Source organism: Culex quinquefasciatus, chromosome 3 (assembly GCF_015732765.1).
Source record: "Culex quinquefasciatus strain JHB chromosome 3, VPISU_Cqui_1.0_pri_paternal, whole genome shotgun sequence".
NCBI classification, from domain to species: domain Eukaryota; kingdom Metazoa; phylum Arthropoda; class Insecta; order Diptera; family Culicidae; genus Culex; species Culex quinquefasciatus.
Window position 1 is genome coordinate 141545645 of NC_051863.1, and position 26119 is coordinate 141571763.

The 26119-nt window shown below is 33.5% G+C and overlaps 1 protein-coding gene across 50 annotated transcripts in view; it reads right to left on the reverse strand.

Moving 5' to 3' along the window:
* LOC6033527 (glutamate-gated chloride channel) overlaps positions 1–26119 on the reverse strand; it is a 272801-nt gene that overhangs the window by 54763 nt on the left and 191919 nt on the right. For 30 of the 50 annotated variants that reach the window (XM_038259413.1, XM_038259414.1, XM_038259432.1 and 27 more), the window contains 5 exons: positions 22060–22280; positions 21902–21984; positions 14072–14212; positions 5842–5916; positions 1160–1312 (listed from right to left, as the gene is read on the reverse strand). In XM_038259413.1, the coding sequence (XP_038115341.1) occupies positions 1160–1312; positions 5842–5916; positions 14072–14212; positions 21902–21984; positions 22060–22280 (673 nt within the window). Of the gene's footprint in view, positions 1–1159; positions 1313–5841; positions 5917–8595; positions 8641–14071; positions 14213–21901; positions 21985–22059; positions 22281–26119 lie in introns of all 50 variants that reach the window. The other 20 variants (XM_038259429.1, XM_038259461.1, XM_038259459.1 and 17 more) reach the window with 4 other exon arrangements.

The window sequence follows — 26119 nt, forward strand, 5'->3', positions numbered from 1 at the left end:
AGAAAAATAAAAGCTCAAATATTTTTTTTTTATTATTTATTATTTGCATCAAATAATGTAACTTAACACCAAGCCTTTGAAATTGCGAAGTGTGCAGAATAAATCGTTAATTTTTTAAAATGTCATGTTTTGTCGTTTTTTCTATTTAAAAGCACAACATCAATCAATTATCTGATAATCAAAGTCCAAAAAAGAACCAGATAATTGACTAAGGATAAATATTTTTATTATTATAATTAAAATTTATTGAAAAAATCTTTAAATCAAATGTCAATCGAAAATCACAAACTAAAATAAATTTTAATAAAAAACTTTATCAGGAAATTACAAAAGTTCAGTCCAGACTCGATTATCCTATTCTGTTTAAGAAATTACTTCAGATAATCGACTCACCACAAAAAGTTTTTTGGTCGCTGAGCTTACCCAAGATGGTGGCCAATTTTGATAAAACATTCAATAAATGCATTTTTTTTATGTTCGGGGGTCGCTAAACTCGATTAGATGTTTAAAATAAGTAAATTAAAAGAAGATTTTTTTCAATTCGATTTTCCTAAATGTCTATACGGTGACAATTTCCGTCTTTGTCATGATTTTTCTTTTAAAGGTATTAAGTTTACTTCCCAGGCAATCTTTTGACAAAATATCTTCTACCTACCTTACCTAACACATGTTTATACTTTTCTGGCAACGAATTTTACGTTCCTTGTAAATAATGTTATGGAAATGATGTGGACCAGAAGGATTGCATTACCAAAATGTGAAAAGCTTTTTCGCAAAAAAAATATTTGGGTATACTGTTGCCTAAAGTATGGTCAGATACTTTAATTTGATGTTTGATTAGTTCTTAGAAGCTCAAATCATTTTACAGTTTTAGATCTAAAAAAATCGTTTTCTTCTCTTGCGTGTAAAATTTTTGTTTTGTTTTTATGATTCTGGTGGAGGAAATGACGACTCCCGTCGAAATTCCAATGATGATGAGTTGTGTATCCTGTCGAAATGAATGGTTTATGGCCGGATTTTTGTTTTACACAGTATTTATGAGTCGCTGCCAGGAGAGAAAAAATGCGGCTGAACCTCGTTCTGACTTGGTGCTGCTGCTGCTGCTGCTGGATTTGCTGATGGGTGGTTTGAGGGTGGTTCGATTGATGATCATCATTACCTATCATTGATCTGGCCGGCACCGCGTTCCACTCGAGCCAGAAGGTGATGAACGATGAGGTCACCAGGATGATGCCCGGTATGAATACGGTCGTAAAATAGAACGCTCGATCTCTTGTAAATATTAAATCCACTTTCAGACAACTGTAATTTCCTACATATAGTGATTGGTTTTTATGTTTTTATATTATCGTAATTATAGGAGTAGAAAGTAAGGCGATTAAACTTTATTGGCTTTTCGAGAAGATTCCTTCGGGGGGTGTAGTATCTAGTCGAAAAATAATGGGGGATTTGAAAATAAACTAAAAAAATCTTGAGATGGAAGCATTCGAGGGGGGCGGGGTACGATTCGGGAAAACATTGACAGCATTGTCAGATAAGTGAAGTTCTATTGGGAGAAAAGTGTGAATGTTGAACAGTGAAAAACGTAAATTTGAACCAAAGATTAACGAAACAGAGTTCGGTCCTCTCACGAGTTTAGACTTTAACGAATTCTGCGAAAAAAAAGCTGTAAAAAAGTATGCAAAACTCATTTTTGGTGATTTAAGGGAAGACGGAACCGGAACACACAATAAAAAAAAGAAACGATGTCTTTCACGTTTCAGGCAGTCAGCTTGCTGTTCGAAAATGAAAGGATCCGCAATTTATTTGATGTCTCAAAGCATTCAGTGGGGGCGGGTGGAGCAAAACGAACAGTAAAACAGTGCGCCGGCAGCAAAATGTGCTCGAAAATCTGAGAGTGCTCTAGAGAGTTTTGAGGGGAGGAAAAAGATCGAAAAATCAGTGAATTCACGGGTCTTGTCTTTCATATAAAAGCATTAGATGGAAACGACTCGTGGCTGGTCCCAAAAAAAAATAGAATGTCTGGGGGAAGGGGGCTTATTCTACAGAGAAAAAAAAACATTTATGAGAGTAGCAATACCACGTCACAAAGAGAAATGAAGAAAACAACTCAACAAAGTTAAACTGAACAAATAAAACGAAATAAAAACACTTAACTCAGTAGGGGACAAGGAGTCAGGATGAAGGTAACCGAAAAAAACAACGACCTTAAAATGGCTTAGCCACTAGCAAAATGTTGCTCTTTGTTACCCGGAAAACCGGAACAGATTGAAACAATATTAGACAATCAGTGTGTATGCGCGTTTGTGTGAAATGTGTCGATAAAAACTAACGCTTCAATAAAACTCAACACCAACTTTCGTGACATGGGGGAAGGAGCGGTTTTCCGGGGGAAAAGTTTCCACAAACAATGGTTTGAAATGACCAACGCTTTTTCCAGCGCTGAACTTTCCGATGACCTGGAAAGTTGCGAAACTGGACCGACTGTGCAAACAGTGCTCTCTGGTTGTAGACAAAGTTTATGCCAGAGAGTGTGGCGAAACTGCGGTGACATGTGGATCAGCGGAACATTTGTTTTGCTGATTTTTTTTTATACGGAATTGAATAGAATATTTGATTATTCTGATACAAAATCAGTTAGGTGAACTTGTACCTCAATCAGAAAAAGTTTTTTTTTATTCAAGTTTTTCAAAAGGTCAAAAGCCAGATTGTCGAATGGCCACATGGTTGAAAAGTCGAAAAATATAGAAAAAAAGCTTGAAGAAAACACACAACAATAAATTTTAAACTTAAAAAGTTTTTTTTTATATAAACAGATCAACTATGCCTGAATAAGTCACAATTTTTTGCCTTTTTTGCAATTATTTTATGGGTTTTTCCTTCCAATATATTAAAGCCGGTTTTTTATTAATTTTTCAAAACAAAAATGAATTTTTATTTTGCTTTTTTTTTTCAAAAAGACCGGAAAATTGCTCCTTGATCAGATTTTTTTTTAAAATAAATATTGTTGTTATTTAAAAGACAACTTGCTGACTTAAGGGGAAATTCATAAACAGGGATGCCAGGTTCACAGTTTTGTTTGTTTTTTACAGACATTTGAGCTTACGCCAGACTTTTTTTTAGGTGCACAGACTTTTAAAAAGCTTCACTAAAATAATATTTTCTGAAAATATCAACCAAATATCAACCTTATTTCGTTAGTCTTCACTGCCCCTGATCGCATAAATGTCCCATATGCATTTTCATCCATTTCGAGTTATTGATGCAATTTCATTCAAAATTGTGTGCTCTTTCGAAAGAGCCTATAACATCCAGTACTTTGTTCTAGATATCAGGAGGAAATCCAGTTTTTTCGCGAAAATTTAACACGTAGCCTTATGTGTGGGACAAACTTCAAATGCGTTTTTCTCAGATTGCTGTTTTTGCATATGGGACATTTATGCGAACATGGGCAGTTTAAATGTTTAAAAATTCAATTTCTGATGGATTTCCATGACTGTAAATTGATATATTTGAATTTAATACAAATGCACAGACATACACAGACTTTTTTCAGACTTTTTCAAAAAACAAGTTGCATCCCTGTTCATAAACCAAGTTTAGAGGATGGAAGCTTGTAATTATCAAACACAAGGGGAAGGGGTTTATGGATGGCCCGTTACACAATAAGATCAATAAAAAGAACAAAAAAAAACACCTTCGACCATTTTTCCATTCGACCTTATGTATATTCGACCTTTTATCTATTTGACCTTTTGTCTTTCTGTTTTCTTGATTTTCAATTAAGTTACACTTCTTAGGTTATAACTGTTTGTTTATTGTTTATTGTTTATTGTTCATTGTTTATTGTTTATTGTTTATTGTTTATTGTTTATTGTTTATTGTTTATTGTTTATTGTTTATTGTTTATTGTTTATTGTTTATTGTTTATTGTTTATTGTTTATTGTTTATTGTTTATTGTTTATTGTTTATTGTTTATTGTTTATTGTTTATTGTTTATTGTTTATTGTTTATTGTTTATTGTTTATTGTTTATTGTTTATTGTTTATTGTTTATTGTTTATTGTTTATTGTTTATTGTTTATTGTTTATTGTTTATTGTTTATTGTTTATTGTTTATTGTTTATTGTTTATTGTTTATTGTTTATTGTTTATTGTTTATTGTTTATTGTTTATTGTTTATTGTTTATTGTTTATTGTTTATTGTTTATTGTTTATTGTTTATTGTTTATTGTTTATTGTTTATTGTTTATTGTTTATTGTTTATTGTTTATTGTTTATTGTTTATTGTTTATTGTTTATTGTTTATTGTTTATTGTTTATTGTTTATTGTTTATTGTTTATTGTTTATTGTTTATTGTTTATTGTTTATTGTTTATTGTTTATTGTTTATTGTTTATTGTTTATTGTTTATTGTTTATTGTTTATTGTTTATTGTTTATTGTTTATTGTTTATTGTTTATTGTTTATTGTTTATTGTTTATTGTTTATTGTTTATTGTTTATTGTTTATTGTTTATTGTTTATTGTTTATTGTTTATTGTTTATTGTTTATTGTTTATTGTTTATTGTTTATTGTTTATTGTTTATTGTTTATTGTTTATTGTTTATTGTTTATTGTTTATTGTTTATTGTTTATTGTTTATTGTTTATTGTTTATTGTTTATTGTTTATTGTTTATTGTTTATTGTTTATTGTTTATTGTTTATTGTTTATTGTTTATTGTTTATTGTTTATTGTTTATTGTTTATTGTTTATTGTTTATTGTTTATTGTTTATTGTTTATTGTTTATTGTTTATTGTTTATTGTTTATTGTTTATTGTTTATTGTTTATTGTTTATTGTTTATTGTTTATTGTTTATTGTTTATTGTTTATTGTTTATTGTTTATTGTTTATTGTTTATTGTTTATTGTTTATTGTTTATTGTTTATTGTTTATTGTTTATTGTTTATTGTTTATTGTTTATTGTTTATTGTTTATTGTTTATTGTTTATTGTTTATTGTTTATTGTTTATTGTTTATTGTTTATTGTTTATTGTTTATTGTTTATTGTTTATTGTTTATTGTTTATTGTTTATTGTTTATTGTTTATTGTTTATTGTTTATTGTTTATTGTTTATTGTTTATTGTTTATTGTTTATTGTTTATTGTTTATTGTTTATTGTTTATTGTTTATTGTTTATTGTTTATTGTTTATTGTTTATTGTTTATTGTTTATTGTTTATTGTTTATTGTTTATTGTTTATTGTTTATTGTTTATTGTTTATTGTTTATTGTTTATTGTTTATTGTTTATTGTTTATTGTTTATTGTTTATTGTTTATTGTTTATTGTTTATTGTTTATTGTTTAAAGATTTGGTTTGTGATAGTTTTGTTATTTGTTTTTTTTTGCTATTTGGGTTGGTTTCCTGGATAAATTAATTTGCATTGGATTCTGAACATTTTAAATAAATGTTTTTTTAAAAACACAATTTCAATATTATTGAGCAACATTTTGAAATTGCTAAAATATTTGAAGATCCATTTCTTTGAAAAGTTATCGTTCAATCTGTTGTATCCATTTGAGAGCCATCTGTGAGGCTCATCAAAAACTTTCTTTTGTAAACAAATTTTTGCGTTAAATGCTGAGATGCTCTTCTCAAAACTTTTTTTTAGAAAGGAACGGGAGGGACGAAACAGGAGCAATGTGTATGGAAGAGTTAGAAACTGAAATTAAACCAAAAATAATAAAACATGAAGAACGCAACGGATCATAAAAACGAAAAAAAAATAAAAAAAGGAAAAAGAAAACAACGGCCATTTAATCAGAATGATCATCAAATTGTTCAGTTTTTATGTACCTTGCTCCTCAAACCGCCTCTGACATAAATTACAAAGAAACTCTTCGTCCTCTTCGGAAAGGGCTTGTCCTTCAGCTTCTCGGGTTTATGTTTGATTTTCGAGTTTTTTGGGGGGAACAGTTTTTGATTTGATTTTCGTTTGGTTGGTTGGTTGGTTGGTGGTGGTGGTGGTGGAGAAGGGTTTGCGCGCGAGGTTCGCAATTTTTCGAGTGTTTTTTTTTTCGAGTTTTGAGGCAAAGTTTTGGAGAAAACAGAAACAAGTGGTGCTTTTTTTAATTCAACTTTGTCAATAAAATTCGCAATTTGGTTTTTTGTTGTTGTTGGGAGAAAGAGTTCTCTAAGCATAGCAATTGGGGTTATGTTTCGAGTGGTGGGAAAAAGGGGGTTGAAGAAAAAAGAGAGGGGTGTGTTTGCTGTGAGGGGAGCTTTCGAGGAAGGTGACCATTTCTCATTAACACACGGGAAAAGGTGAGAGAAGTGAAACTATTTTTGGGGACGTTCGAAGAAGGAAAATACCAAAACAAATCGAGTGAAACTGAAAATACCGGAAATGTTTTGGGGAAATGAACTTGGAGGAATGAAATAACATTTCGAACGAAACACGCTGAACGGAAACGATGGAAACCCAAACACGAGGAAATGTTAAAAAAAACTTTAAACTATAAACTACAGTTTTCCACAGAGTGGGGAATGGTACAGCTGAGGGGGAAAAAAAGGGAAAACTTTGAGTAAAGTATACTAAACAGGGAAACTTGCTAACCGAACCGATTCGTTCATACATTTATATAGAAGCCAAGACCAAGCGCGTGCTTTTTTCACAACTTTGTTTATTTACTCTGTGGGACAGCGTTGTGTGAATGTGTGAGTATTTTTTTCCTTTCTGGTGAGCGAACGGTAATATTTGTGATTGCACTTTTGTATTCATGAAACATAAAAATGGAAAGCTTTCAATGCTGATGGTGCATGATTGACTTTTTTTAAATTATTTTCTGCATTTCCTGTGGCAGAGATTGCAGCGGCGGTGATTTAACGAGGTTTGTAAATGTTGAACTGAGCTTTCACTATTTGATCGCTTTTGTGTATGCAAAAACAGGTTTCATTCATGCGTTTTTGTTTATTTACACACAGGGGCTGACATTCGTTTTGTCAGTATTATTTGCCTGATGTTCGGTAGGTAAATGAATAATTAAACTTTATAAATATAAAAATGATGTGAGGCCTTTCATTAAAACCTTGGTTCCCGAAAAAACATTTTTTTTTAAATTAATTTGTAAAATTTCATGCGAAAAAATAAGTGGACACGTTCATGTTTTTCAATCGTATCTTGTTCCTTGTAAAAATGATTAAATTTTGATGATGGTCCAAATTAAAAACTACACACAATATTTCGTAAACTTTTGACTAATTCAGTATTTGACTATTAAATTGAAAATTTTAAAAATTCAAAACTTATTTAAATTATCATGAAAAACAATTATCAACAAAACAACAAAACTAAATCATTTGAATTAAAATTCAATTACACTTAGTTTTTATGATTTATGATTTTATAATTATTTACTCAAAGCAAAAAAAAGTTCAGATCAAAATTTTTAATTTTTCTGTTTTGATTTCAACGGTTTCAATTAAATAATTGATAAAATTATGCCAGCCATATACAAATTCAAAATTTATTAAGTCAAAATAAATCTTAATTAAATACTAGAGTGTAACTAAAATGACTTTTTGGCGGGCATTCAAGGGTTTGTTCAGGTGGGCATACTAAGCCCAAATCCCAAATATGAGCTTGATTGGACGTAACAGGAGCTGGCGCTCCGCCTTCCAATTTTAAATGGGATTTAACCCGTAAAAAAAGATTTTTTTTAAAAAATGTCACTTTTTGAGGCATTTTGGCCACTGAAGCGTTTATTTTCAACATCATTGGCGTGTAGGCCAGATCCTTGCGCATTTTTTGGAATATATAACATTAAAATTTGGAGCACCCTGGAGCTCGGTACAGACCTTCAAAGTTTGGCATTTTTTTCGAAAAATCGGCCCGGGCAAAATCAAGTGGCGTCTCGGGCGTCGCGAGGTGCGACGCATATCTTTTTTGCCGGGACCGATTTTTCGAAAAAATGCCAAAATTTGAAGGTCTGTACCGAGCTCCAGGGTGCTCCAAATTTTGATGTTATATATACCAAAAGATGCGCAATGATCTGGCCTACACGCCAATGCTGTTGAAAATAAATGCTTTAGTGGCCAAAATTTGACATTTTTGAAAAATCTTTTTTACGGGTTAATCAAGCTCATATTTTAGATTTGGGCTTAGTATGCCCACCGGAACAAACCCTTGAATGCCCGCCAAAAAGTCATTTTTGTTACATCCTATTAAATACTTTTTTAACTGTTGTATTAAATTTTCAATGTTCTATAGTTTACTTTTGTTCTTCTGTATTGCAGCTTTCAATAAAATATTTGTAAAGGTTAGCTCACCACAATAAAATAGAATAAAAATCTATCTAAGAAATAAATAGTTTTAATCCGAAAAATGCTTTAAATAATGTTTACTCAAATTTGTATAAAAAAAAACCATCGAGTAAGTTTCAATTGCTTCAAATAACTCACATTTTATCTTCAATTTATTTTTTCGCATAATAATAAAACATGTGTGCATAATAGTACTTCCAAATTCTTAAATATATTGAACAAATGAATGATTATCTAAAACGATGGACTAAATCTATATGGGATCGCTATATTCCCACAGATACATACCAGAGTTTAAAGTTTGTCCTCGGATCGAACCGAATTGAAGATATGCTTATTAAGGGAAACAAAAATAAAAAAATAAAACTATTGATTGTGATATTACTATTTTGCCCACCTGTGCCACACTTTGGGAAGTATTGCTGAATATTGCTCGAAATAATGAATGATGACAGAAATATGATGATTGCTCGAATTTTTAGAGAAACTTTTTTGAAAATTTCGCCTTCAGCACTGACAGAAAATGCTCGGCAGCTTGTATTTACAGAACAGTTCAACTTGATGATTGTTGTCAACATTGCGTGAGCTCCCTGCCAATGATTGCTCCCCGTTCGTGATTTTTAATTGTTTAAATTTGGATCAAATCTAATTGAAAGAGTGCATAATTGAGTTCACTGTGATTGCATGCACGAAAGGATCATCCTTCCCTCAAACTGGTGAAGCTCAGTCCAACAATTACCAGCGGTACTGGTACACAAAAGATGATTAATTAGTCCTGATTAAACAAAATGAAAATAACATCAAATAAAGATATCAAATAAAAAAACAAAGCGCGCACACTACTCTAGAGCCAATCAACACAACAACAGAAAAAAACGAACAGGTTAAGGTCATGACACAGTGGTGGTGCGGAACAAGACTCGGAAGGAGCAGCCAGGATATCGATCAATATTTAATTGCCAATTAATCACAATAGCAGCAGGACACATTTGCTCCGCCCAGGACCGCATGCTGGCTGACTTTTACACGCTGGAAATTTTACACACGCACATTTTACGCCACGAACAACTCATTCCGATGCAGGTTGCGGGGGCTGGAGGTTCCAAATGGGGGATGCAAAATCTAGTGGGGTATTTGAGGGTGTGGGTGTGATCCGTGGACATCACAAGCTGCTGGTCTTTCGCTTTTCTTACATGAAAATGATATGAACATTACAAGCCGATTACTTGGAGTAGTCTTTGGGGAGCTATGGAAGTATTTGTGTAGACAAACAACTGCAATGTTTACAAATAGTGGTTGGAATGTGGTACGAAATGACCACGGTTTAATTCTTTTGTCAATGTTCATTCGTATTTTATGTTAAAAAAGAAACAGTAAAATTTAGTGTACATGTTCCCATTATCATCAAAATATAAAATTTTTAAGATGTTGTAGTGAAAAAAGAGACTGCTCTTGCTAATTTTAATTTTAAGCGTTGTCAATAGCCAAATCATCCACAAACCTAAAATGTTCACGTGGTTTTTGGATGACCTCCTTATTATTATTCATAATTTTAATTGAAATGTACGTGTTGTACAATTGAAATGTATTGTACATTATTAATCTTCAAACAAAAAAAAAAAAAAAAAAAAAAAAAACACCGTGTGTAGGCAACATGGGAATGGGATCTAGTGTTGCACATTAAGTAAAGGGTTTTGATTGGGGTAAAGTGAACTGCTGTTGGACATCAATTAAGAGTACCGCCATCAGGGGTGACATTTGGTCTTCTGTCAGAGCCTGGTCACGCTGCTACTGGTTAACATTACGATGCCTCTGTGCTCTCTTGCACTAAGCTTGCTGGTTTTCCTATCTAGTTAGTATAAGAGAGCACAGAGGCATCGAATACACTTAACATTACGAAGCCCGTGTGCTCTTTTGTACTATCTAGCTAGGAATATCAGCAAGCTTAGTACAAGAGAGAACACCGGCATCGATTAGTTGAGTTTAAAACTGCTACTGAATCCGCTTTGTAAATGCCGGCCAAGATACCCTTCAAGGGTGTTCCTCTCAGGAACTGGGAATGATTTACTTTACAGTGTTGGAAAACATAGCAATAAATCCAAATATTAAACATTGGGGTACAGGGCCCTAATGTTGGCCCAAATGTCGAACATTAGAGCTAATAGCCCTGGTGTTGGACATTTGCATACGTCTTTGATGCTCCCTTTATTTTTCTTTAACTCCCTAATCACGATCCAGTCTACAGAATTGTATTTTAGTGAATTCCGTGCCAATAAATAAATAGCAAATTTCGGGTATAAATGTTATGCAATCATGCGCATCCATCTGTGGGGCAAAAAAAAATTGTATTCATTTACAGTGAATTCACTAAAATTGAATTCTGTCGATTGGAGTGTGTTCAGGAAGCCCAAATCTATCATACCTTGACGAAGCTGAAGCGTTTACTGACATCAACTACATATTTGCATTTTTTCAAGAAGAAGAAGAACGCACAACATTTTCAAATACATCTTTTTTTTATTTTTTTTTCGCATAAAAACCTATTAAAAAAAATGAAAATTTGTGTTTGAAAACCCAAAATTGAACGTATTTTATCAAGTAGGTTTGTAGCCAAAAATGTTAGGTTTCGTTAGCAACTCCAGATTTTGATTTTAGGTGCCAATAATTGGTCCTCAAAAAATAATAAGATTCTCGACACAACAAACATTCTCCAAATACATGTGGAACAATAATATATTTTGAAAAAGGAAAATATCAATGACCATTTAAAACTAAAAAAAAACAATTAGTAAAACAAAACGTTAAAAATTGTATTTCTTGGTCATAAATTGTAAATTGATTAATTTGTTCAATTTGCATCAAAACAGTTATTCTATTGTTTACAAATACCGTCATCAGTGGTGACATTGGGTCTAGGGGGTGAGATTGAGTCATACAAAAATGCTGAAGTTTGTTTGACCCAATTTCACCTCTGATAAATATTGATAAAATGCCGTATGTACACACAGAAAAAAAAAGTTGAATTTTGGAATGTTGAAAATTTGGTAGGTTGAATATTACCTCTTTATTTGTGTAATATTACATAAAAAATGTGTAAAAATGTGAACCTGATGAATATTCATCAAAAACTGATGAAAATTCATCATTTTCTGGGGTAAAATTTATCATTTATTTTGCCACAAAATCTGTCACCATTTCCTGATGAATATTACCATCATTTTTTTTCTGTGCATTAATTCGAAAACATTTTGCAGATATTTGACAGCAGCGTAACTGTTATCATGTTCAAAGCATTTTATTATATCAACTTTGAAACTTAGCTTGAAATGAAATATATGATTTTTTCGTTTTTTGAAAAAAAAAAGTCGGCCACCATTGCTAGTACCAACCACTAGTGTCTTCCTTTTTATCTACAAGGACTTCGCCACCCTGGGCTCCTAAGTGTATGAAAGTATGGCACGGAGCGACGGCGCCGAATACTCATATTTACACAAAGAATTTTAGAGCGCCCGCCTCGGGATTCGAACCGGCGAGCTCTGGATTGTAAGTCCAGTGCGCGGTCCGATTGACGGGGGGGACGTTTTCGTTTTTTGATCGGACATTCAATTTCCAGAAAGATCATAGGACCTATCATTGAACAATTTTCAGGAGCCGTCGCGGGCCGGATTAAATGGCTTCACGGGCTCGATCTGGCAATCGAGCTATAGGGTGGCCAACCCTGTCTTATATATTTTCTCTTGACACTTCACGATTTTATAAAAAATAATTTGAAAAGTAAATATATAATTCATATTTTTTGCTCAGGCATTTAAATTGAAGCATTGAAAATGGAAAGCAATAACATTAAATTTAAAATCATTTAAGGCTGCTAATTTTATTTAAAGTGTTTGTCTTCCCCCCCCCCCTTCAAAGTTGGCCCGAAAAATCAGGGGGGGGGGGATATTTTCTCAAAAAACTTCAAAATTTCAGTGGTAGTCTAAGTGGAATCATCTTAAATCAATTTAAAATGCATTCCCCTGCGTTTAGAATCATTTTCAGCATGTTTAGGTTGATTTGTAAATCTTTTGAATATTTGAAAATTTTCGATGTTTATTAATTCGTTGCAAATATTTTTAAATGTATGTCCCTTGGCTCTTACCAAAGTCGAGGGGAGAGCAAAAAAAAAAAATAGATTTCAACATTTGGATGAAAAAAGTGCTTTAAAATGCATTTTACACGCGCCCAGTTGCTTTTCAATCATTAGTTTTCAAAATATCGAGGCATAGAGGGAAATTTTTTTTTCACGAGAAAATTTTTTTTGTCAGACTGTACAATTTAAAAAGTTTTCAAAGGAGTTCAAACATGCTAAATATGATTATAAACGCAGGAAAATGCATTTGAACTGGGTTTTAGTTGATTAAACTTAAATTTTCATTAACATTTTCAAATTTTTTGAAAAAATATTTGTTTGCCCCCTGGTTGACATTGATGGGGGAGGGGGGAGGGGAAGGGTGGGTGACATAAACTTTGAAAAATATTTGCAACGGCCTTATGGCAAGAGGTTTTTTTATGCTAAAATTTTTGTTTTCGTCAAGTCTTATATTTTTTGAAAACTAATGATTGCAAAACAACTGAATTAGTGTAAAACGCATTTTTAAAGTCTTTTTCCATGCAAATGTTGAAACTGTGGTTTTTTATTTAAATATTTATAAATATATTTTTTAGCCCCCCCCCCTGGCCAGAGCCAAGGGACAAAAACTTTGAAAAAATACTTGCATTGGCCTAAGGTAAAAGTGAAAACTTAAATTTTTCGTTATTTTTCTTGATGATTTTAAGGAAAATGTACACATTATACATAAAAATATAGAGATAATAATAGAAAAATAATCTCGCTTTCAATATTGTACAAAATAAAGCTGTCCATTTGCCGTGGTGCTCGCCGTGTGCCATCATGTACAATCTGAAAAGTTTTCGGTGAGGGGTTTTTTTTTGTTATTTTGTTTTGATGTTTGCAGTTTGAGTAAGTGGCGCTGTTGATTTGAAAGGTAAAGCGTGAAGTTTTTTGGTCGATTTTTTTTGTTTATTCTTGTCAGCCATAAAGCAAAGTTTATTGTTTCTTGATGTAGACAAAGATGTGACAAATATATGTGGGTATGTTTATATATCAATGGAGAGACCAACAATCTGATATGGAACAAAACAAAATGTAAATCATAAAGGCAAACATAAGAATAAACAAAAAGAAAAGCAGCTAACAGAACAGAATGGATTCTGTCAACAACAAAAGAGAGGGGGGTGGTAGGGTTGGTCGGGGCATAACGAGATGAGGGTGGTGGTACTGTGTGTTAGTCCAGAGAACAACAGTGGATAAAAGAGGGCACAAGTGGATACAGTAGAAGATCAAAAGAGAGAACGAGAGATCGAGAGAGAAGGGTGGGTGTACTAAAACAAAACTTTCCAAAAGAGAGGAAGGGATAAAGTGCTCTTGTGAAACGCAAAACGAATAAATCTTCCACTTTCAGAAGTTGAGTGGGAAAACAGACGCAGCTAGTACCGGAAACAGAGAGTGGTTGAAAGTACTAGCAGCAATATTAGTTAGTATAATAGTAGTGGTATTAGTGGGAGGCGGTGTGGGGGTTAAAAGGCACACATACACACAGTAAGAGATAGAAAAGAAGGGGGTGTGAGTGAGAGAAAGAAAGAAAGAGAGAGAGAGAGAAAGAGGGGTTGCAGAAAGTGGTCCTCCCGACCGGAAGGAACCGGGCCTGGAACGGGCCAAACTCACCTCTCCAGCTCGCCTTGATGGGGCAGGTTATGGTTTGGTTCTGGATCAAGTACGCATTTAGGGTTGTCAGCGAAGGACTCTTCCGCAGAGTGTCCTCGTCGTTCTTCCAGACGTACCGGATGGCCGACTGCTCGTACGATACTGGAAGGAGGAAAAAGAAGAGGAGGATGAGAATTAAGTGGGTTATTTCAAGCACTCACAACAACGATGTAATCTAGACGTGAAGATATTCAGTGGCATAGTCGTTCTTAGAATGAAAATCCATTAGAATGGTTTTCTATGAAATTGTTATTAATTCCTCTTAAGAATCTTGAATCTTGAATTCTCTGACAGTGAAACAATTTCAAATAATTTTTATTGATTTAATGTTGTATTTAAAAAAAACGTATATCAATTTGCAGAAATCACAGAATCGCAATATTGAAAAATGAAAAGCTATTCAAGTTTTCATCTCAATTCCCAACACAAAACTCCAATTCACCACATATGCAGTAAGATTGGAAAACTTTCCCCGACAAGATTTCCCCAAATAATCTTAAACTTTCCGAAACTCATCTCCCTCAGCAGTGTGTGGCACACGACCATGTCAAGGGAAATACGACACAAATTACACACTGACTGGGCTGGGCAGCAGTATGCAAAAGTCAATGCATTCAAGTGCACGAAGCTCACAGAATGAACAAGTGAATGCTTGTGGTGTGGCTTGTGTGTAGTTTTCTGGTTTTTCGATCCCTCCGGAAAAAAGGGGGGCGGGGGGATGCTCATACGAGGAAAAGCTTTCCCACACTGCCAACGTCATTTATCATTTCTGCTCATGTTTATGCAGCTGAGACTACACGGGTGACTGGGACGAGTAGACACAACAAGAGCGCGTGCTTTTATGAAGAATGTCTCTTTGGAGCTTTGGGACGCTGCTGTCTCAAGGATGCAAACGTAATTAATCAACAGAACTGCTGCTCCTTCTGCTGCTGATTTGGAGACGGCACAGTGACCGCAGTGCAGAGCACAGTGGGATGAAATCTAGAGTAAATTTTCAAAATTATTCAAAATTCAAAATTAAATTATTCACATATTTGCGCGAGGGAACAAACGTTTCACTGAAAAAATGCTAACACCTGACTATTTAACAGAATAACATTATTTAGACTCAGATCTGTTTGATTTTGATATTGCACAAAAAAAGTGTTCGTGTTTCGTACAAATCTATCCCATAGTTCTTTTTGACAGATTTCTGGCAGCTCATTTACGGGTGAATATGTTGAGTTGTGTTGCTTTCGAGGGTGGTTTTATGAATGGTACTGTTGAGACGCAACTTTTTGATTAAAGAAATGATGTATAACTTCTTTTATCTGGTGTGTTTTTTGTGTGATGATGATGAATGGCATGCAGAAGAAAAAATATTTTTCGTTGTGTAAATAAGTTGTTTGAAAACTTGACATTTTCTCAAAAAGCCAAAAATGATATTAATTCCATTATTAACAAACAAACAACAGTTTCAAAAGCTGGGGATCGGAGCATATGTGACGAATTGGGATAGTGGTATAGCTATGATTTGAGATTTTTTTTTTAAAATTTTGAATGAGTAATGGTAAATTTAACAAAACGAAACTTATTTTTCTCAATATTTTGATTGGTTGCGTTCAATACAAACATGGCACAAAAATTGGGTAGTTCTTAGTTTAAATACGTTACTCAATCCACTTCTCGGTGGTTGGTACCTTCCTCACATTCAAGTTTTTTTTACCAAAATGGCAACATCCGCCCTATCAATGTTTTATCAAAAATTTTCAACATTCATATTTAGTTTTGAAAAAATCTGGAAATTTCACAGGTTTTAATTTTTTAACATAATAAATTGGACCATTAGTTGCTGAAATTTTGGCAATAAAAAATGAGCGACTTTGAAAACTTAACCTTGACCTTAACTTAACAACTAGAGGTTCAATCTTAAATAATTCTTAGTCGAAATTTTCTTAAAGTCTCGGAACAAATATTTTCAGAAATAATCACTCATGAGCACAACTTTGAAAAAAAAAATAAACGAAAAACTGCAATTTTTAGTTTTAATTAAAATTTTAGTAGCCATATCTCGAAAATGGTGGCACTTTATCAAAATTCCGGTTAGGTACTTTTGATTTACAAATTCGATTTCACATTAAACATTGCAGTCAAAAAATATTTTTGCGTAAAATTTTATTTTTATTCCTAGAAACAATATTTTTCATAAAATCATAAATAGGTGGCAAATTTTTTGACCTGCCTAAAAAGTTGCGGGTTTAAGACTTCTAAATATCTCAAAAAATTAATAATTACAACTACGGATTATGGGAAATTGATTTTAATATCGTCAAACAAAATGTGGTGTGCCTATTTTTTCTCATTCTTCCTCATCAATACTTACAACTTTGCCAAAGACACCAAATCGTTTAGAAAATTTCTTCAAAAGATACAGACACAAAATGACTTGTTCAGCCATAGGGAAGGCCTCCACAAAGTTGGAGCCAAACAAAATAAAAACAAATAGAGTTCATTTCCAGATTTCTGGGATCTTCAATATTTTTCGCTCATTTAAATGATTTTTTGGTTACCCATTAGGGTGACAAGAAAATCTTAAGAGATACCCCTGGCTCGATTCTTTAGTTAAAAACACGAAACTGTTTTAATTTTGAGCGAAATCGGTTGAGATTTAAGAGTCGCTTTTGGTCGTTGAAGTTTGTATGGGTCAAGGATATTAAAAAGTTAACAGGGCGATGTTTTTGTTGATAAAAAGAAAGACATTTGATGATGGTAGGGAAGATGGTGTAAGGCTCCTCTTAGGAAGAAGTCTCATAAAATTAACCCAACATATTTTCTTGACCTCTTTAAAAAAAATCATTTATTCAGATTTACTCAATTTTATAAAATTCGTTGAAATCGTATGCATCTGAAATACGCGGGGTAAGACGGCCACAAATGCAATAAGGGTAAAACATTCAGTGCTATAAATTAACTAAAACACTTAGCTAAATCCATCCAAACCCAAGCAGCATTTATTGTTGCCAAGCCTTATTTGCAACTAATTCAAAACAATCCAATATCGCTGTGGCAACATGTACGCAACACTCCTGGTGACAAAAAAAGCGCACGACAACAACGCGATTGGCAACAATAGCCAGATAGTTGTGAGCTTGTTGCGGCAATGTTTCCTATGCGATGCTCAGTTTTGTAGGAGAAATGGATGGTGTTGCAATAATGTAACAAATATGTTGCAAATATGTCACCATTTAGGTGAAATTTTTGGTTGCTTGAAATCAAACGTGCACCCAAAATGATTTCAAGCGCAACAAACTTCTAATTAATCTTTTAATAAATATGTTTCCATTTTGGTTTCGCTACAAAACAAAAATGGATAAGTCTGGAAAAATAAAACTGTCGCAGTTTTTGTCGACAACAAACAAAATTGATTTTCTTTAATGTATAGAAGGTTTATGTCTTTGGCCATTTCAGGTTTACCGAGTAAAATTGCATTCTGCTCATGATTTTTTCATGCGCCCTCAATCTTTTTTAAATTTGCTATCTTTTTTGGAGCAATTTTGGTATCAAAATTTTCAAAGCTGGCTAATATATCTGAAAATTATCTGAGCTTTAATAATAGCTACGCAAACGTCAATTTGTATCAAAAAATTATACAAAATGGGTTAAAATAGCTGAAAATTGATTGTTAAAATATTTTTTTTCCAATCTACCATCATGGCGCTTGCATGCACAGGGGTGTATTCAGGAATCTTTAATAAAATAAGCTGTATGAAAATTGCTGTTTTTATGCAATATCAAGCAAAACTATGTAAATGGACACACATTCGGTATGAAAAGGGTCGCTTATGTTGGGTGCAAGCTGCACAACGAGTTGCCGACGGTTTGTAAAAATGCGAGTCAGGGTGCTTTCAAGCTGTCGTTACGGAACCACATCAAGTCAAAAATAATTGACTACCTTGTCTAAACACCCGCCACTAAAGAGTTTTCTTCTCTGCTTTCCGGTCGCCACCGCCCGCCGTCCACCGCCCGCCGCCCACCACCCGCCGTCCACCACCCGCCGTCCACCACCCATGACTCGAATGACTTAACGGCCTAACAACCAAGGCCGGGACCGACATTTTACTTCCTCATCCGATGGAAGGTTGGAGCAGATGGGAATCGAACCCAGAATCATCCGCTTTCAAAGCGGATAGCGTAACCATTCAGCCGAGGCACTGTCACCCATGTACCCATGCAAATACCCAATATTAGATTGTTGTGAACGAGACTAAACACAAGTTTAGTTAATAAAGCTACGGTGATTATTGAATAAATCTTCTTGACATTAGTTTTACATTAGTTTATTTGAAATCATCTGACCCGGTGGTCTCAATGAAGTTTGGTTGCTTAAAACTAATAAGAACTTTACAAACATAAATATAGTCAAGTTATCAAAACATAAATTTAAACAAAACATGATTTAACGGCTAGATCTTCTTGTTCTTGATGCACGTTGTTGCGGGTTATGGGCAACATAAACGAGGTTTCCTGTAACACCAAACCTATTTGCACTACAACCTACATGTCGTGGTGATCTCTAAAGCATGATTTCTACTCGAAAGTTAATGGAAATGTATGTGCAATTGAGAAAAAATTATTTAAAATGCTTTCTTCTGCGTTTAGAATAAATTTTAGGATGTTTGATTTTTTTCAAAAATCATCTTAATTTATGTAAATTTTCGATGCACAGTGAAAGTTTTTTTTTTCGCTAAAATTGTTGTATCGTCAAATCTTTTTTTTTAAACTAATGATTGTAAAACAACTGAACTAGTGTAAAAAGCATTTGAAACACTTTTTGCATTCAAATGTTGAAACTATGGCTTGTTATTTATTATTATTATTTTTTGTAAGGTAACCTCCAATAACTCCGAAAAAAGTCTGACAAGAGCTAAAAACAGGGCTCACATCCTGATGGGGGCCTAGAAAGGGCGCGGTAGACAGCTGAAAACTGAATTGTACAATTAATAAACTCTTTTGACGTAGTGCTGGTCTTCCACTATCCACTTCCAGTCTTTGCCATAACAGCATACTGTCCACTGCCTTGATGTTCCCTCTCCGATCCCCGGCGCTATTATTACACAAAAAAAAAGTTTACCTTGTAGAGCAGCGATTCTCAACGGGGGTACCGGGTCTACTTTAAGGTTGAGATTCGCTGTTTTAGAGAATAGAACCATAGAACATTCACTTCCAAAAATCATGAACACAAGCACTAGACTAAACTTCCAGATAAAAATTGATGAAATTGTTTGCATGACTTTCCAGTGGTCGAAGTCACTCAATTCCAAATAAACAAATGAAAAAAGCGTCTTAGTAACCAGTTTCGTTAGAGTGCAAGTGCGAGTGCTATCATTGAAAGAGCAGTGTCATTCGCTAAAATAGCATGCGTGTTAGCCGCTCACCTTTCCTTTCCTGAACCAGAACCGAAAGTCAAAAACATTTAATAAAATTTATGATCCATAGCCTTATTCATAATGTATCGAACATAATAATGCCAATCTTCAAAGTTCTAGGATTTTTATTGTGTTATTTTCATGTTCGATAAAATATTACTTCATTTTAGGCTATAGCCCCCGTTAATCATTATAAAATTGATAAATTGAAATATAAATTGAATAAGTGTGATTAGATTAGTGAAACATTCACCCTTAGTACGTCCCTGCTTATTACTCTTTGAGCAAATTGCCACACTTCACTTCTGCTGCAGCAACGTTTCGGATATGTTGCAACAAAGTTGAACATACATATCGAACACCCCAATTTGTGTAACGTCGTGGTAACATAATGGAAACATAACATTTTATTTGTCTAAAGAACTGTCAAACGAAAAAATGTTCTCGTAATTGATGAACTGCGTTTGTCAGGTGTGTTCTAAGCATAGCAGAATAAAACTTCTGGATTGCGGATGGTTCTTGGTGAGTGGTTCCCCTCCTTCTTGTAAAAAAGCAAGTGGGGTGAGGAACCGGGCGCGGGTACCGTCAGCCCAACGCTGGATTCGGCTTTTCCGCACCCCAAAGAGGATGTTGTGTTGGGTGGTGGATCACCTACTGCCGGTCGGAACCGGGAAAGAGTCTCGCCAGGAAAATGGATAAGCAAGGCTGCCCACCGGCGGGAAGCTCAGTGGCTACGGGTAGGCGGCTCGGGATACCCAAGTACGCTTCCCGTGTGTGTGTGCAAAGTTCCGATTTGTATTCAACTGCCGAGTTTTGGAGGTCATCCTGAAAATCACACGGATTATTTTTTGACTGCTTCGGGAAATCCTCCTCATAATAAATAGCAGAATCATTTTATCAATAGTGAAAACGATGTTGGCCGATTTATCATAGTCTCATTAAGTCTCATTATTTCATAAAGAACTATGTTTCGATGTTACATTTTCGCGAATTGCAACATTGTTGCTCCTTTGTTGTAACTTAATTGGACTTAGACGTTTTTAGCATGTTGCGCGATGCTGCTTGGGAAAACATGCTAGATAGGATAAACAGACATTTATGAACATCATAACCATTTCTGTTGAAAAATAAAACAAGCTTCAAATGTGGAGAGAAATGTTGAAGATTTCATACAGCTTTTTGTTTAGAGTTTGTCTGTTATTTTGAACAATTCACAAAAAATAAGAATTTTCATTAGTATAGTACCCTAACCTCATCTTCTAGTGATACATAGTAGCTAAAAGCTATGTCGTCACCTTAAATTATTATTGCTTGGTTTCACTTATTTCCATCACATTTTAAGTATTTAACCCAAAACTAAACTACTAATCCATTCACGTTCAACGATCCAAACCATATTTAATTGAAATCGAAAGCAATTCAAACTGCCCCGCCGATAGACGAACGCCTACCATCTTAATTACTGCAAAATCCTTTTCCTCTTCGAAGCACCACCAACGAGCCGTGGAAAGCTTTTCCGATTACGCGAGGTAATCCACGCGGGGAAAGCGCCACCGATCGGATTTAGGCCCGCTTTGCGAAAGCGATGCTTATTTTAGATTAAGGTAAGTGAGCAAAGCAAAGTGGAATGCAAACAAACAAATACACAGTCGCGCCTTGCACAGTGAAAATATGTTTTTATCATTTTAAATGAGAAATCTCGATTAAATTTTCAAAAGGCCCTATCTACATAGGAAACCCATGAGGGATAGGTTGTTTTGAAAATTTAATCTAGAAATATCCAAACACTGTTTTGCACATTTTTCATGCCAATTCCATCAAAGTAGAAACATTATTCACTTTTAGTATTTACTGATTTTTTTGTTTACAGTTCACCGACGCCAAAGTAAAGGTGCTTTTTTGGATTACGTTTTCCTTGAAGCGATCCGTGAAAGTTTGAGCTTAGGGTTGGGCGTTGGTGGTGATATCCGAGTAAGCCGTAGGATTGGCTTCAATTTTAAAATAATTAGAAATTTCTCTAAATTATTAAATCTTCTTACCAGCGTTAAAATTTAATTCAAACTTTATAGAATGTTTAATAATGCGTTTAAAATTTCTTTGCTGTATATATATTTAACAGCTATTATAGAACTCCTCATTTATTTATTTTTTCAAATGTGGAGAACACATTTTTTCAACATCAAATACCACCCTATCCCAAAGCTGGATAGGATTGGAAAATATTCCTAATGACCTTATGTTTTCTCCGTTCAGCTGTGCACTCATCGAGTGAATTGCCGTATCGGAATATTCGTAGTAAATTTCCCATCACACAGTAAGTACGTAAGCAAATTGAAAATCGAATGAGGATTTCTTCCTTCGCAAAAACAAACAAGCAAATACTCACTGCTTTCTAACGCGAATGAACACAGCGGATCATCGAACGGGAAAATGTTCAGTCTTCCCTGACACGACAGTATTAGGTGGCGCCTGCAAAAAGGAGAAGAACAAGGAAAATTTGCCGGAAATTAGTTTTAGGAAACTTTGCACCAATGCGAATCTTACCTCATGAGATAATTGATCGTACCGTTGCGGAATATCCGCAGCGCAAAGTGCATCGGGATGATCGGATCCTTAAAGTCGCCGTGCATGATGAAGTACGTGTCCGGCAGCCAGATGTCCTCGTGGTGGTGGATCGCGTTCAGAAACTCGTACGAGGACTGGTTCGCGTACCGCAGCCGCGGGTCGTACCACTGCTGCTGGAGCAGGAACTCCACCTCGTATTTCTGCAGGGCCGGGCGAAGAGAGGGAAAAAATGAGTCACGATTTTAAATCGATGAATATGACAGGTGTATGACGGTAAAGGGAATGATTTTATGGGATGTGGAATCTTGGTTTTGATAAATAACAAAAAAAAAAACTTGAAAAGGATTGAGGTTTTCGCTTATAGCGAAACTGTTCGTTTTAATAACATTTATTCATAAAATCAGAAATTGAAGAACTTTTTTAAATAGATTTTTTTTCATTTAGAAGTATTCCTAATTTTATTTCAAAATTGATACGTTATTCAAGAATAGGATTATCAGTGCAAGAAAATATTGAGGTTTGCCATTATTTTAAAATATATACAGTAGAAATCTGTTAATAACAGCCCTACTAAGCCTCCCGACATCATCTGAATGGTGAAAATGGTGGAAAAGTCATTATTTTAAACTTCTCAAAGTGTCATTTTTTCTCAATGAACATGATTTTGAATCGGAAAACGGAATGCACTTTCGGATTCTTTGGACAATTTTCACTAGGAGAAGGTTAAATAAGTTTGTAAATAATATGTGGTTTTGAAACAAAATTAAAAAAAAAATCTCCAAATTTATAGGCAATTTCAGTTGAACAAATTTCATGTAAAATGTGAAAACTTGTGATTCGTCCTTTGAATTCAGTATAAAATGCAATATAAATCGATAATTTTATAAACAAAACTAGTTTTAACAAATTTTAGGCAAAATTCCGACTTTTTAACAATTTTACCTAAAATTTATTAGTATTCTGTTAAAAAGCTTATAAACTTAGTCAACTAAATATAAACATTGATTTTTTTTCTTAAAAACTATATCAGCTACTTTAGTGATGGTAAATTTAACGAACAAATAAAGTTTGAACATCTTTAATATGATTTAAACAAGAAAAACTATGACTATCAAAGTCACCCCAGCATTTAAACTAAGAATTTTTAACGTAACTATTTTTCTAAACTCTATTGAAAACTCTTTTTTCCAAAATAGTGCATGGACTTTGTGTGGCCTACCCCAGTACATGTTTTAAAAATAATAATCTTGAGAAAAACCTAACCTGTTGGAAAATATTTCAAAAACAAATTGAAATCCTATCAAAGTCACCCCGGTTTACGGTATCTCTTTTTGTCATCAAATTGACATACTTTTGATTCATTAGGACAATTCTGGCATTTAATTTGAAAACAGTTTATAAAAACTATAAACTATAAACTATAGTTTTTAGACATTTCATAATATTTTTGATTTGGATAAAAAAGCAATTTAACATTGGTACAAGCTTGCATAAAAATTTAGGAGCTGTCTATAAAAATGCTTTGTAATTATTTGAAAACCTGTACATTGTGAAGAGATTTTCTGATCGATTGGGTGTCTACGGCAAGGTTGTATGTTATGATTTGGACTATTCGGCATTAGAATTGGTACACGGATAAAATACAATTATTTTAAAGCAACATTAAAGGCTTGTACACCGTTTTCTTTAAAGTTTTTGTCACCCTTCCTCCTTCAAAATCGGCCCGAAAAATCAGGGGGCAAAAAAATATTTTTCCAAAACATTATTAATTTTTAATAAAAATTTAAGTGCAACTGAAATCAGTTTCAAATGCATTCCCCTGCGCTTAGAATGATGTTTAGCATGTATTGGTTAAATTAATTGGTTTCAATGCAAAAAGCTTTTTTTGCAAAAAAAAAATAATTTTGTCAGATCTTTCATTTTTTGAAAAACTAATGATTGCATATCAACTGTATGGGTGTATGATGATTTTTCCAATAGTTTTTTTCAAAGAACTGTTGAAATTGTGTCCCCATACAGCCTTGGAGCACAGTGTGGAAATTTACGTTTTTAGATATTTTTGGTTGTACCGGGCAGTAATGCTATGCTATGCTAACTGTTGAAATTGTGGCTTGTTATATCAATCATCTTATTTTTTCATTTCCCTCCTCCCCTTCCCAAACTTGATCTTGGCCAGAATTGCGGAACAAAAACTTTGAGAAATATTTGCATCGTCCTTAGGCTGGTACAAAATTTATTTAAAGTTTTTGTCTCCCCCCCTTCAAAGTTGGCCTTAAAATCGGGGGGCAAAAAACATATTTTTTCAAAAAACTTCCAAATTTTAATGGAAATTAAACTGCAATCAGTTGAAATCAATTAAAAGTGCATTCCCCTACGTTTAGAATCATTTTAAGCATGTTTGGGTTTGTTTTAAAAATGTTTTGAATTTTGGAAAATGTTCTATGTTTAGCATAAAAAAAAATATTTTTTTTTGTTTTCGGCAAATTTTACATTTTTTGAAAACTAATGATTGCAAAACAACTGAACTAGTGTAAAATGCATTTTAAAATTTCATGCAAATGTAGAAACTATGGCTTGTTATTTCAATATTTATTTATTTATTTTTTTTTGCACCTGCCCCCCCCCCCCTCGACCCAGCCAGAGCCGAGGGACAAAAATTTTGAAAAATATTTGCATTGGCCTTATTACATAAAAAAAAAATGTATATTTAGACAAATTATACCCCTTTCATTTTTTTTTTTCATTTTAAGAATTTTTTTTTGTGAACAAGTAGTGCCAACTTTTAATCTAAATAGCATGAAAGTATTAAAAAAATGCTATTTTATGTAAAATTTAATTTTTGATTAAAAAGTACAATTGTGTTTTTTTTTATAAAATGCACGTTTGGTTGCTGATATGCCTTAGGCGTCATCCATAAAGTATGTCACGAAAAATCGGACAAAATTAACCCTCTCCCTCCCCCCTATGTCACACTTTGTCACACAAAGTTGAACCCCCCCTCAAAAAGTACGTCATATTTTGCCAAACCCCCCCCCCCCTCCCCCTTGTTTCGATGGTATTTTTTATAGTTTTTATTTCTTTAAACTCTCAAAATTTTTGTATTTTTGCTAATTTTAATATGAAAAAAATAAATTATTAGCTGTCTAATTATTCATTTTTTAAGAATAAACATTGCGATTTAAAAAAACACTTTTGTATCTTTTAACAATTAGAAGACCTGGTATAACATTCAAGTATTAAAAAATCTTGAAAACTGTTTTTCACAGCTTTGTATCTAATAAGTTCAAACCATTTATAGCAGTTTTCTCATGAACACCCTGCTTTCAAAGCATTTATTTTTATCGAGCGAAAATTTGCAAAATATTGAAGTTCCAGCTGAATTAAACCAAATGTGACTTTATAATAAATTATAATGTGATACTTCTTAAAAATAGTAAGGAAACAATTTTAGAAAAGAGGATTTAATTTAATTGTGTACATTTCGAATAAATATTATGCAATCATAAAAAAACCTAGCGTGTCGTCACAGTCTCGCAAACCCTCCTGAAGGGGCTTCATCACATCTTGTCACACCTACGGTAACCCCCCCCACCCCTCTCCCCTAAGAGCGTACGTACTTTATGGATGACGCCTTACAAAGAACTGAAATTTCTCAAAAATAGTTTTTCTGAGTGAAGAGGAAAATTCGTTTGAAAACCAATTAAAAAATATTTACAGATTGTTTAAATCTTGACTTACTATTGAAAAGGGCTGAACCAAATTATTTTGCCCTTTTGAAATGTCTCTCCGAAAATCTGATTTTTTTTTCGAAAGGTTGATAAGTGGTTCTATGAACAAAGTTTATTTTTAAATGCAATTGAAAATAATTATATCATTTTTCGATAAGAGCGCCCTATCCGAGTAATATGCAATCTAGGGTTCAAATTTAAGGAAGTGTTTAGTTTTTTGTAATACGAAAATATCTCATGAATGATAGATTTTTGAATTTTCCTGCTCTTTCAAATAATAATCATAACATTAATTAAATTAAAAAAGTACC